The sequence below is a fragment of the Balaenoptera borealis genome (genome assembly GCF_965194805.1).
Source record: "Balaenoptera borealis genome assembly, chromosome: 2".
Lineage (NCBI taxonomy): Eukaryota > Metazoa > Chordata > Mammalia > Artiodactyla > Balaenopteridae > Balaenoptera > Balaenoptera borealis.
This window is the reverse complement of record NC_138867.1, coordinates 58,257,765-58,272,071: the sequence shown is the minus strand read 5'-3', so window position 1 is coordinate 58,272,071 and position 14,307 is coordinate 58,257,765. Positions and strand designations below refer to the sequence as shown.

At 42.0% G+C, this 14,307-nt stretch overlaps 1 protein-coding gene across 3 annotated transcripts in view; it reads right to left on the bottom strand.

Annotated features, from left to right (window-relative positions):
- Positions 1-7,491: 7,491 nt before the first annotated feature.
- Positions 7,492-14,307, bottom strand: part of PTCD2 (pentatricopeptide repeat domain 2) — a 28,389-nt gene continuing 21,573 nt past the window's right edge. For all 3 annotated transcript variants that reach the window (XM_082374062.1, XM_082374064.1, XM_082374063.1), the window contains 2 exons: positions 12,027-12,140; positions 7,492-8,457 (listed from right to left, as the gene is read on the bottom strand). In XM_082374062.1, coding sequence (XP_082230188.1) covers positions 8,233-8,457; positions 12,027-12,140 — 339 coding nt within the window. In that variant the 3' untranslated portion in view covers positions 7,492-8,232. The remainder of the gene's footprint in view (positions 8,458-12,026; positions 12,141-14,307) is intronic.

The window sequence follows — 14,307 nt, the reverse complement described above, 5'->3', positions numbered from 1 at the left end:
TTTTCTCTCTTCTAAAAACATCCTTTCTACACTGGATAATTCTTAATCTGAGTTAAGGCTGTATCTTCTCTGAAGTCTATCTACAGTTACCTTTCCTGTCTAGCCTGCAATGTGGACCTCTGTTCTCTCTGAATTCCAGAAATGGAAGATGCTTCTAAAAACTTGCACCTTTAAAAATAGTGACTCTGGGCGCCCTCTGCTGGCTACTCTAAGTTCTTCAGCTGCGTACTGGCGACAGAGCAAAGCTTGAAGCTGGTCGGGGATCAACTGAAAAAGACTCAGACATACACACACACATTTATGTATGTGTGTGTGTGTGTAATATACGCATATGTAACATGCATATCTATGTATATGTGTGTAAGCATGTCTATTTTAACCTTTTTTGCTCAGAGGCCCCTTTGAGGTTCTGCTGAATCAACACTGCAAACCGCTTCGCCTGAAAAGGGCACATATGCGCATGTGCGAACACGCGCGCGCACGTGCACGTAGAGCCGCCCTGAGAGCTGGAGTACAGAGACGGAGTCGAAAACGTGAGCTCTGGCACCAGACTACCTGAGCTCAACCACTCTCTACTCTTATATCCATGGGCAGGTACCTTAACCTCTCTGAGCTTCCGTTTTCTCATCTGTGAAGTGGGGTAGTAGTCCCACGTGGAGTTTTCCTGACAATTAAATAAGATACTGTATACAAAGTGCTTTAAACAGGATCTGACAAACGGTAAGTCTTATGTGTTAGAGTTTTTCTTTTATTTCTTGTATTTTATGAAGTTTAGCATACAAAGCGTATGTTGTTGTTGAATTCCCTGTCACGGGAGCAGCAAACTGTCAAAGAAGCGATTATGCTAATCTAAATTGGAAATGACATTTTCTCTGCTCTCTATTGTATTATATGGGGTGGGGGACAAACCCTATGGCCCAAAAGCCTCATGCTGAGTTGCCTGGTTCTCTCCTGGCTTCTCAGCAAGTGGCATTCGTGTTGAATTATCTTTGGACGTGTGTGGCCGTCCTGCCCCCTGCTACAACCAGAACATATTTCTTAAACTACCTGATATTAATCCAGTAATTTTCAGCCATGAAAGTGAAGGTCACTTTAATCCTCTTGAACCCTAAGGGCTACATAATATGTCCCCCTGGGGTGCAGTAGGACACACCATGAGGTTCTGCTCCTTGGTTGCCAGGCATGGGACTTGCATTGGTGAATTCAAACCAAATCCAGTTGTAGAGCAGTCACTTGGTGGGGGGTTGTGCCTTCCTTCTTTGTGATGTCACTTGTAATTTGACGGGATGATCTTGCTGCCTGGGAGTGAGGGAGGTTTGGGGGATTAAGTGATGTGGTGACGCTGGGCTATTGTGGGTGAGCAGCTTGCCTGATTTGGGGTAGGAAAAAGGAATCAGCGAAGATGGTGGGTGTAAGCATCATTAATCTGGGCAGGCATTGCCCAGGCAGGCCTGCAGGTGACACACAGGATACCCTGATGCCTTCTGGGCGCACTCGGGCTACTGGTGCATTTTCCTCTCAGAGCCTAATTAAATGAGGCCTTCTCCTGTGCCAATTCACCCAGCTTTAGAGGTTTCAGCTGCAGGGCAGTGATTAGCAGCCAAACATGAGCTTTTTTCCCTCTGAGCCTTCTTTCCCCAACCCCACCTTTGATCATGGTGGTAACAGTGCCTCTGAGGCCCTTGGAGGCCACAGCCCTCAGAAGAAGGGTCACCTGAGCGAGGCGGGCAGCTGGATGGGTGCGTGGTCACTTCTGTCTCAGATTGGCTGAGGGCTGGGCAACAAGGCGGGGGAGGGGTGGGAATCCATGTGTCGGAGCTGGAAGGTAGAGGGGCTCGGCCAGTCTGTTAATGCACTGGTCGGCCCACGCGCCCTTCTCTGGGTCTGGGGTCTCTCATCTATAAAACTGGGAGAGAAAGAGTGACCAGTTTGTGAGAAAGTTGTGAAGTACTTAAAGTATATTGTGGCAGATGGTCCATATTAACTAAAATCTGCCATTAATTAGTTCATTCTTTCAAAAAACATTAAGGCCCCATTGTATGTACGGTATTATGCTAAATAGGCACTTTGGGGTCATATAAGACAAATGTAGAATACTTCATCCTTCAGGAGACACTTGATATACTATAAGGTTCTGTAACAATACACGGCAACATACTTTCTGTGTCAAAATGAATGCCATAGACAACTGGTGCTATGCAAGACCAGAAAAGGTCCTCCTCTTATGTGTGTGTGTGTGTGTGCATCTGTGCACACACACCACTTACTATCTATGCCCCCAGGCTAATCAATTATCCCAATTGTGATCATGTGGTCATTTGCACTGTCATCCATTTAATGTCTGTTGCTCCAGTAGAATGCAAGCTCCATGAGAACAGAGGGCATTTTTAACCCCCTTGTTCTTAACGCCATGTTAATGAATAAAAAATATTTCAATCAGAATTACACCAATATCATTCAGTTTTTGTTCAGAAGATATTTTTGAGGTAATGCCGTTTAAGCCAGCTTAATTCTGTGATCCATTTTCTATGCAATACAAACCATTTCCTATGTAAAAATCTTTTGATTTTTACTTTTCTGAACTATTTCCATTGAGATCCATTCACAGTGATTTGGTTCACCACACATTTTTTATGCATAATGCATATCAAATTTTACTAATCATAGCTTGTTCCATTGTGATTTTTTAAATGGCTACTTTATCTACTGAGTTTAATTTCCCCAAGTCAAATTTGTAGATAGAAGTGTTATAATGTAAATTTGAATCTTGGGTTAGTTTTGTCAAGCCCTGTGCTATTTTGCCATGTGTTTATATGGATATGTGTACAATCTGAAAACACTAAATAGATATACTTTTCACTGATCTTAAATCATAATGCCCTGGGACTCCTGATTCATTAAGTCCAGCGTAGGGGTTGGGGTGGGTTGACATCGGAGGGAGGGTCCTTATGAGTAGAGGCAAATGGCAGTGGCACAGAGCTCAGAAGTGGGTGCCAGCAGATACTGGCTCAGGAGTCCAGGGCCAAGGCCACGCTTCCCTGCTCTTCTCTCCTCACAGCAGAGACCAGAGAGGACCCAGAGATTGCAGCTGAAGCCTGAGCTTCCCATGCACATGAAGAAGCACGAGCTTCCTCTCACACAGTGGTGAAAAGCACAGTCTCCAGACTAGCAACAGCAGCAGCTGAGAATGTATTAGAAATGCATTCTTGGGTCCTACCCCACATCTACAGATTCAGACACTCTGGAGCTGGGGCCCAGGCTTCTGGGTTTGAACAAGCTCTCCAGCTGACTCTTGTGCTTGCTAAAGTTTGACAACCACAGCTTTATCCCCAGCTGTCCTCGTGGCTATGAAAATGGGTAAGAGGAAGATATCCAGAAAGATCAAACATTTATCTAAAACAAAGCTTAAAAATATCCTTCAAGCAAGATCAAGTCTCCCATGAAATCCTCTCTTGGGTTCTCAATATAACCAGAAAATGAATAAGAAATTTTTGTTCACTTGCAAAGAAATAGAGAAATCTACAGTTTTGCCTACCTGAATTGTAGCAGATAAATCTTTACCTCCCCATTATAATTTCCCAGTGATATTCATTATGAATTAGTTCAAATTTGTATTAATATCTTGGGTCATCATCAACAAAACTGTTAGCAAAAATGGCCCAGGGTTGGTCTCTTTCACTACCGAGTCTATTTTTGGCAGGATTTTGATCAATCTGTAATGAGTACTATCTACAGAAGCAAAGAGCAAATGACTAGGCCAAAAGGTCCTTAAGTTCATGGCAGGATAAAAATATTCTGCTTTGGGAAAGGGATATGGTCAGTCTTTACCCTGTGGCAACTTAAGGGCCTTTCATAGTGCCTTGTCCTTTGTAGATGCTCAATATGGAGTTGGTAAATGAATGAATGGAGAATCCATATGGGTTCTACAGCTTGAGAATGCCTTATGGAAGAGGTGACACGAGTTGGGTAGAAAAGGGTGGGTAGAGAAAGAGTGAGGGCATTTTATTTTATTTTATTTATTTATTTTCTTTTAAAATTTTTATTTATTTATTTATTTTTGGCTGTGTTGGGTCTTCGTTTCTGTGCGAGGGCTTTCTCTAGTTGGCGGCAAGCGGGGGCCACTCTTCATCGCGGTGCGCGGGCCTCTCACTATCGCGGCCTCTCTTGTTGCGGAGCACAGGCTCCAGACGCGCAGGCTCAGTAGTTGTGGCTCACGGGCCCAGTCGCTCCGCGGCATGTGGGATCTTCCCAGACCAGGGCTCGAACCCGTGTCCCCTGCATTGGCAGGCGGATTCTCAACCACTGCGCCACCAGGGAAGCCCGAGTGAGGGCATTTTAGGTGGGAGGAGACAAGGATACCTACTGGGCTGAGCAAAAGCGTGGAGTGGGGTCTAAATGAGAAGTGTCTGGGGCTGAGTGGATGGCATTGGAGAAGAAACGCTATTCACAGGGAGATCATGATGACGATTGTCATTACATAATATAAATGAGGTAGTAGTTAAATGAGTACTCATCTGGTCATATGATTTTTTTTTACCTTAATTTATTAACATAGTGTAACAAATAAGCAGATTTTCTGATTTTTGTCTAAACTCATATCCCTAGGACAAACCTTATTCACTTCTCTAAATGTATTTCTGAATTCTATTTACTTTTTTTAAAGTCTCGGTTTATTAGCAAAAATGACCGATAGTATTTGTATTTGTGTTTGTGTGTATGTATATAGTCTCATACATCTGTGTGTTCATATTCTTTAAAAGTGTGATTTGGAAGTTATTTGAACTTTTGAAAATGAGTTTTTAAATTAATTTCTTTATGCTATAATATTATAATATATGCTATAGTATTCTATGAATTGAAAGATTGCTATACCGTGAATGACAAAGGTTCTCTGAGGGTTGTTTCAATTTACTCATAAAACTATTTGGTAATGGTGCTCTTTTTAAAGATAGATTTTTAAATAAAAATAATATACTAGAAAAAAAAAAATGAGTACTCGTCCTCTGATGCGTTCCCTACCGCGCTAGGTACAGGGCACACAGTGGAGAACAAGACAGATGTGGCACCGGAATCTAGTAAAAAATGAAAACAGGCAACGACGGGAGTATGATAAGTGCGTTGATGAGTGAAGTACAGGGGGAGGTTGGTAGCTCCCCTAACCTGGGCTGGGATCCGGTGGATCCAGAAGTCTTCCCAGATGAAAAGATGTCTAACTTACGACCCGAAAGATGTGTAGGAGGGAAGAAGAGGTGTGCAGTGGGATGGGGCTGGATGGGCAAACCGAGGGCCAGATTCGGAAAGGCCTTCTAAGCCGTGTTAGAGTCTGAGCTCTACCCAGAGGGATGTGAGGAGTCTTCAGGAGGTTTTAAACAGGGCAGAGGACGAATTTGGTTTGGAAACCTCACTCTGGCTTCAGTAGAGAGAAGAGCTTAAAGACAGATGATTGATGATGGTGACTTTAATTAGGGAAGTAACAATGGGAAAGGACAAGTTTAAAGAGCTTGCTGGAAAAAAATGATCTGTGGTGGCTTAAAACATGTCCATAAATTCTTTGACATCACCACCACGGAAAGGTGGAGTGTCTGCTCCCTCCCTTGAATCTGGATGGGCCTGTGACTTGAGTACAAGTGATGCTATACAACTTCTGAGACGAGGTCATGAAAGGTGACAGAGCTTCTGCCTGTCTGGGGACACTCACTCCCTAGTACAGGTACCGTGCTGTCAGGGAGCCACGTGTGGACGTGCAGGCCCCAGACGAGGTCCTAGCATCCAGTGCCAGAAGCATTAAGTGAAGAAGTCTTTGAGGTGACTGCCTGGCTGAGCCCAGTTTGATGAAATGATTGGTCTTGTTTTAAGCCACTAATTTCTGGAGTATTTTTGACACAGCAATAGATAACCAGACCACTACCCTTCTATCACCCAGTTAAGGAGATATCTTTTCGTCTCTTTTTCATACTGTGCTGTACTCACCATAATTTTTGGCTTCTGTAGCAACAGACATTTACACTAAGTGAAAACAATCTTCAAAGGCACATAGAGTTGGGGAGTAAGATGTTCTGTCCGTCAAATATTCTCATTAACAGAGTAAGTACACGCTTTAGGCAAATTACCGTAGAGTACATAGATGCTTTAGGCAAATTGTTGATTGCAGAGAAACACCATTTTTCAAAGAAACTGCCAAGTTTTAAAGAATGAAATGGTCACTATATACTGAGCATACTTTTTCTTTGATGGTTTTTTTCTTTGCCTTTAGAATCGTCTGTTATTTTGAGGTGAACGTTACGCACATTCATTACCTCATTACTAAGTTGCCCCTCAATAAGACTTCTGGGAACAGGTCAGAGAGCCTGGTTTTGCAGTCCGCAGAGAGCCACAGCCGGCAGCTGCTCAGAGCGGCAGGGCTTGGGAAGGTCATGGCTGCTATTTATTGCTCACGATCTTTTTTTTTTGCTAATGAATAGTTGTTAGCTAACAACCAAGGCCACATTCACCCAGGGCATAATAGCCGTTTGAATGCTCTCTGTGAATGCTGGAGAAGATAAAAGATAAGTTGAGGGACAGGATGCATGCCCTATTATTCCCTAAGACTTTGAAGGTAGAGAAATTTAAATCCTTTTTTTTTTTTCTTTTGCAAAACACCAGACACACATAAGATGCAATTAAGATTCTACGAGGCAGAGAATTTTCTTTAAATGAAGCTTATGCTTCACAGAGCATAGGCTAAAGAAATTCTTTGGATATTTCTGAACAGGAGGAAGAACTCATTTGTTTATGTAATTCTTCGACTAGGTGCAAACACTCTGAATGCTACTGACGGTAATAATAGTTAATGTTCATATAGCATTTTCTTTGTGCCAGGTAGTGTTCAGCTTGCTTTGCCTTTATTACCTCATTCTATCCACAGTAAGTCCACGAGGTGGTATTACTGTTATCCCTGTTGAACAGATGAGATGGAGGGGAGTCCATGGCCACACAGTAAGTCAAGGAGCTCTTAGTGTTTTATCTCTGAAGAGATTCTCCTGTTTCTTCTCTGAGGAGACGTCATGTGGTACAGTGGGAAGGGAATGAGACTAGGAATCTGGATTTTAATCTCAGCTCCACCAATTTGGACAGGACATTTTCCTTGACCTGAGGAGGAGACTTAGAAGATTCCTCCTACTCTAGAACTTCTGGTTCTATGAATAACAGTAAAGTCAGAGTTATCTCCGGGTTTTGAAACAGCACTGAATAAGGAGTCTGCAGCACTCCTGGCAGAGAGCTGGAAGCCTTCACCATCATGTGGGCCCTCAGAAAGAAAAGGCACAACCAACCCCCCAGGGGCTGGCCTTCAAACCATCAAGAGGCAGATCCTTACGAGGAAGCTCTGACCTGCTGTCATGACATATTTATTTATAAAAGATAAAACATCCAAAGAGAGAAAAGAGAAAATCATTAACAAACGAGACGAACTATAGGACCAAATATTTATGACCTATATAGAAAACTAAGGGATACAGAGAGCGTTAATGTGGTTTTTATTGGCATTTATTTTGAAAAGCACATGGAATGCCCATGACCAAAGTGGTAACCATTTAAATTTTGGCTTATTATCAGTTCTGAGAGTTAAATTCTGGTTTTGTTTGTTCTGCTGAGAAAACAACAAGTTTTCTCAGGAACCTTTTAATTTCTCTTATTTTTGAGAAAACTTGACCCTACTGAACCCTGAATGAAAATTTCAAATCAATATGGAGATTCACATAGGCACTATTATTTTACAGATGAAAAACTGAGGGCTTAAGTATCTTGTCTAGGGTCACAGGTAAATGATGACAGAAGCAGTGAGAAAATCCTGGGCTATTTCCCAGCATGGTAGAGTAGGGTTTCAGACCACTATTCCCCTGAAAATTAGCCGGAGGTGGCCACTTATAGTGAAATTCCTTCCTGTTAGTGCTTATTGGGTTCCCCTGGAGACCGTGACCATGTTCCTTCAGGGATCCTCAGCCCTTTACAAGGGGAAGCCTCCTCCCCACGGGAGCCCGAGCTTTCTGCTTGCCTGTATCTAGATCTTCCTGGTGCCACAACATATGAACGTCTCAAGGCAGCATGCCAGCACTCAGTGATCTTGGAAATTTAAGGAGACCAAGTGTTAGTATACTGTACACTGGAGTACGATGCCTGATTTCTTAGGAAGCCAATAATTCACTAGAAGCAGGCCCTCTCCAACTCAGACCCACGGATGGTTTGAACCCAGGGTTACTCAGCCCACAGGGACTGGCTGAGCGGCTGGAAGGTCCGACGGCTGACTGTCCTCTTGTTTAGTAGCACCGTGTGGGATTTCCTGTCACTGGGGGTGTGGCAGAGCAGAGCATCCAAAGTGTACGTGGTGACCTGGCCATGTATGTGCAGTTTCTCATACAGCTCATCAAATGTGGCCAGAAGAGCGGGCACATCCTGCACTTTTTCCCTCACTTTGACCAGCTGAAAGAAAAGCAAGAAGGGTAGATTGTTATATCTCTGCAAGATTTCTTCCTTGTTCTTTTTATCCTCCAAGAAGCAGAGATATAAATGCAAAAAAAAAAAAAAAAAAAAAAGTAAAGTGTGCACCTGAAGTGGTAAAAACCAGGGTACTGGGGCACACAGAGGTATAACTAACTATAAGGGATGCCATAAGCTATAAACAACATTCAAGATTAGTACTTAAAAATCATCCCTGGTATTTTATAAAAGGGGGGTTCAAGTGGCGCATACTATACCATGAAACATACCAGGGAAAGGAGGTCAAACAGCATGGAATCAAGTGTGTCCAATTTAACGATCAGAGCAGGAGGCAGGGTCGAATGACGTAGGGCTTTCTAGCTCATGGTAAGTTTTTTGGAATTTATTCTAAAAGCCATCAGAAGGTCCAAACTGGGACATGATCTGATTTAGATTTAAAAAGCTGTGTGGAGAACTGGAGGGTACAAGAATGTGGAGACTAATCCAGGGGCCCCCATCATAGGCCAGATGAGAACAGGTGATGGTTTAGACTGGGAAAGGTATAGAAAAGATGGAGAAGTAGATATATATGAAGTATATTTTGGAGATTAAACTGAAAGGATTTATTGTCGAAGGGGAGAGGAAAAGGGAGGCATCAAAGACATCTTCGCAATTTGGGCTTTAGTAACCTGGAGATGGGGGATGTCATTAACTGAGATGGGGAAGATGGCAGGATGAGATTTGGAGAGGGAAAATCAAGAGTTCTGTTTTGGACAAGATTGAGATGTCTGTGAAACATCTAGGCAGACATGTCCAGAGGTTACTGGCTACACAATTACGAGGCATGGGGGCGAGGTCTAGACCAGAGGTATAAATATTAGCATCACAAGTATATGAATGGTATTTAATTCTACAAAAATGAGTGAGCTCAAAATTAGAGTGTGAATGTGAGTCTATCACATATACACATGTTGTGTAATATAGCACAAACCTGCACACCTTCTTTTCAAACAAGGGCTCCCCACTGAACCTTCAGGTAAAGTTTAAACACTTCTAACATTCTTAAAAAGAATAGCTTGTTTAGTCCTCATGTTCAGGGTGAGATGCAGCAGCATATGGCTTTCAAAAGAAGCAAAGCAGGTGAGCCAAGCTGGAGGTAACCTTGCTCTCACTGCAGATACTACCTCAGTTCTTTTTTTTCTTTTTTCTTTCTTTTTTTAACTACCTCAGTTCTCTTAAATCACTACAAAAATAAATATTAAATGGTATTACTAGGACCATCCTACAATTGAAGCAGAAAACAGTTGGTACGACATTGTTTGTTAATTAAGTTTTAAAAAAGAAGTCAACAAGGAAACAGTTCACGCTGGAGTGGTTTTCGTCACGGTGCTGCAGAAAAGTCCGCAGTTCTTTTCACCCTTCCTCTAGTGGCACAACAGCACCTTCTCGCCACACATAAAACACGTCCAGTAACTGGTGGCATAAACACTAAATAGAGCATTTGTAAAATGCAGAGTTACAACATAAGACTCCACATGCAATCTCACAAAGATATTTAGAACTAGCTCAAAAGCTGCTGGAGTTTTAGGGATCAATTCACTTCTCAACAAGCAGTTCCCTGAGTAGTCTCCCAGCAACCAGGGGATACACTGAGCTAGAGGGTGAGCTTTCTAAGTAAATCAGCCTTATAGGCTTTGTGGGGGAGAATCAGATAAAAACAATGAGTATTTTTCAGTGTGAAGTTTGGATGCTTTAGTCGTATAATTCAGGCAACATATTGATGGGCCAGGTCTAAGGAAGGATCAACATCAGTGCTAGTGAGAAAGCAGAAGTTGTGTCAGTGCCGCACACACGTGCACATGATCGTGTGCTTTAAAACCAGTTTACGTTTCTAGTCCCCCTACTTTTCTAAACACACTCCCAAAAGGTTTAGGTCGGTCACAACCTACACAGAGCTAAGACCTCAAATAGAAAGAAGCTTTAAATTTAATCATAACCAGTTAGTTTCCCGACAAGCTCCCTTTGCCAGCCTTCAGGTGGGAGTGAGGAATGGGACAGGGCTGGGAAAGCCACAGTGTGGCAGAGGTGGGGAGCTGCCACCTGCCCTCTGCTGCCAACCTGCCATCTCAGGTGCTAGCTGGAACCCAGCTGGGACTGTGCTACCAAAGGCCAGGGAAAAGGGAGAAAAGCTGGGGGAGGACCAACAACCAGGCCCCTTGGTTAGTCAAAATGACAATACCAGTATCATTATTAACAATATGATCACTGCCAATAATTTATGATTTCCTCACCGTCTGTTTTCCCTGTAGGCTATATATGACTAGCGATGTACAAATTACTAAATTTCGAATGACTTACAATAATTCCTCTTTATGTGCTTAAGCCATCAGTATGACACAAGGTTCATTTGTTTCATTTTGCTTTCAATTTTTAGAAATTGCTTCTTTCTCTTCATTTTTATTTAATTTTATTTTATAATTTTTCAAAGCATTTATATGGTTCCATTAGTTGGTCTATTCAGGAGCTAAAACCACAATTCTAATTAGAAAAGCTTTAATATGGTTTCATATCCGGCAGGTCTACCACCTCTTCTTTCACAGAGTTTTCCCAGCTATCCTTGCTAGTTTCCTCTTTCTACTAAACCTTAACTACAGAAAAAACCTAATGGTATTTTTATTGAAATGTTACATTATCACATTAACTTGGGCAGAACTGACTTTATGAGGTTGAGTCTTCCTATCTAAACACCTAGCAGGTCTTTTTTTTTTAACATCTTTGTTGGAGTATAATTGCTTTACAATGGTGTGTTAGTTTCTGCTGTGTAACAAAGTGACTCATCTATACATATACATACATCCCCATATCTCCTCCCTCTTGCGTCTCCCTCCCACCCTCCCTATCCCACCCCTCTAGGCCGTATGTCTTTTTACTTGTTTAGGTAGGGGAGATTTTCTTTCTGTTAAGATGAGAGATGCTATAGCCTACTGTCTGCCTATGGGGATGATCCACAGGGAAGGCGAGCAATAGGCATGATGTTCAAAAGAAGGTGACACAACTTCTGGGCTGACGCCCTGGGCTGGCCAGGGCTGGGGCTGGGCTCCCAGGCTCTAGAGAGGTGCCTGCAGTCACCACAGCTTCAGGAGGGAAGGCTGAGCAGAGAGAGAGAGGGGCAAGGAGGCTGTCGGTGCGGCGGCGGTTCTCCTCTAATTGCTTCTGTTTCCTCTGTGAAACAGGAGGCAAGGTCATCAACTGAGAGTGAGGAGTGGGTAGAAGGAATTGGATGCTTAAGGAGAAAGGAAAAAGAAAAGAAAGAGGGCCGACACCCATGAAGACAGTGTGGGGAAAAGAACAATGTAAAAGGAACAAGTTTTCCTAGAATTTCAGAGGATATATTGTGTTAGAGGAAAAAAGTCTGCACCCACACATAGAAATCTAGCAACAGGAACAACAGAGAGGTTGCCGGAGTGGACAGTCTCTTTAAAGAGGTGGCCTAAAGGATTAAGGTATCAAGTGGACAGTTTAAAGAGTGTTCTTGCACCTTTACAGGATTTCTGTGGAAACTGCCTACTCACCACTTCTTCTGAGAACACATGTTTTTTCACAAATCTTGATAGATTTCCCTCTGTAGCATCCTTTAGTATATCTATTAGGGTTTTCAACATATTTGACTGGATATGGATCATAAGCTGAATAAAAAGAAGAAACAAGAAAAACAAGATTGAGCTAGTAATCAACACTGAGAAATGTATCCTATGAGATAAGCCTACATTTATAGGCATCTACCCTGCTTTCACGCCGTTTCCTAATTCATTTGCTTGCTCAAGTTCAAAGGTGCTTTGAATGAATGCCCACCAGCCAAAACTTGTTTTCCAATAGCTAATCAAAACACCACAACTTCAAAACTTGCTAAAAGGCAGAAACAGAGAGAACATGGATTTTGGAGTCTGACATACCTGGGTCAGAGTCTTGGCACTGGCAATTACAGCTAAGTGACTCTGGCCAGGTATTTAATCTCTTTCAATATCTTTATTTGTGAAATGAGGAAAATACCTTTACATCTCACATTTTGAATTATTGTGAACATTAAATGAAATATCAGCACGCAGGAGGTACTCAATAAACATTACTATTAGATTCTTCTTCCCTAATTCCTCTAGATTCAGAGGATATGACAATCAGACAATCTCATAAGACTGGCTCTGGGTCAAAAGATACCTTTATCTTTTTATTTTATTTTTTTGGTTAGGAAATCGCAGGCATACAGATTGTTCAAGTATAAAGTGGAAACTGGTTAAAGTCTTAATGAGGCACTCCTATTTATACTATAGCTATCAAAACTGGGTGCTTATACTTGGCTTTCAAAATGATACCACTAGCTACCTTCCATCAGATACAATTAACATAAGGAAAAAAAAGAACACATTTCCCCCTCACCCCAATTACCAGTGTTCACTAGTCTAATTTGAAAAATACAGCAAAGTTTAAAGAAAATGAGAATAACTCAGAATTCACCAACTAATGTTAACTATTGTTTACAATCTCATGTATTATCTTCCAAATATATTAATCCCCCCCACCCCCCCAATTTGATTCTGCTTTTTGGTCAATTATTATAAAATGAACATTTTCTCATAGCATCAAGAAGTTTTAGGAAAAAATAAAACCTCATTTTTAATGATAAATGCATATCAATCCATCATATAAATCAAATAAAGCAATACCATACTTTATTATATCAATAAATGTCATACATTTAAAAAAAATTGTTACTTTCTTAGACTTGATTCCCAGAAGTGAAATTACAAAATCGAAGGGTATAAACATTTTTAAGCCTCTTGATCTTTAGGAAAGATAGTTTTTCTGGGAGAGAGATTCCTTTTTTATTCCAAACCAGCTGAGTCCTCTTAAGAGTCCATTTTATAACATTGTGTGTTTGTTGAGCAGCTGAGCGGGATGAGGGGTTATCTTTGGTCCTGAAGAACAGAATGAAGTGACCCCAAGTAGCCTAACTCCAAAAGACCTGATCTAAGTTGAGTGTTCTAGAGCCCAGGCAAAACCCTTTGTAGGGAGAGAACATTCCGTGGGTCTCTCACAGTCAGGCAGAAGCACTGACTGTCTTTAGTCCCGACTGTGTTTTCAAGGACGTTTGTACAGCCAGCAGCCTGGGAAGACAGACAGTGTCTCATCCAAAGCAGAGGGCAGGTATGCTTACTGTCCAATTTAAGAGATTTGGGTTCCCCAAGTTCACAGTTCCTCTCTTAAAATATAATCCCCTGTGTGTGCAAGAAGCATATAGACCTCTTCATGTCGCTCTGTGGGAACTGGGCTCAAGAAACTGCTGCAAAAATGCTAATCCGCCGGCTACTGCTATTGCTGTGAGTAATAAACCGTCCTTCTTCTCTCGGTGTCTTGTGTTCTCTACCAGCATCCACAAAACTGTGGCAGGTTAACTCGTTAGCTCGGAAGTGGGGTAACATCTCCAAGTCTTAATAGTTCTTAACAGTTTTGTTAGTAAAAACCAATCCCAATTTGGTTGGCAGTGGTCTGTCCTATCAAGGGCAAGGAGAAGTCTACCTTGTTGATGCCACATCTGCAATGCCTGGCACCGAGTAGACCCTCAACAATGAGAAATGAGAATGGGAGTGAAGGTCCCCTAGCAATTTACAGGGATAAACCTCCTGGAGCTCATGCTAGAAACTATTAATGATGTGCTTCTGAAAGATTTCAACTTTTCTTCCTAATTTTTCCCGGTTTCTCTCCTGCCTCCAGCAACTAACTCTGACTCAGTGGGGATTTCAAGAGTAAGGTTCAATACCTTGAACTATACTGCTGAAGGGCAACATGGATGAGGCA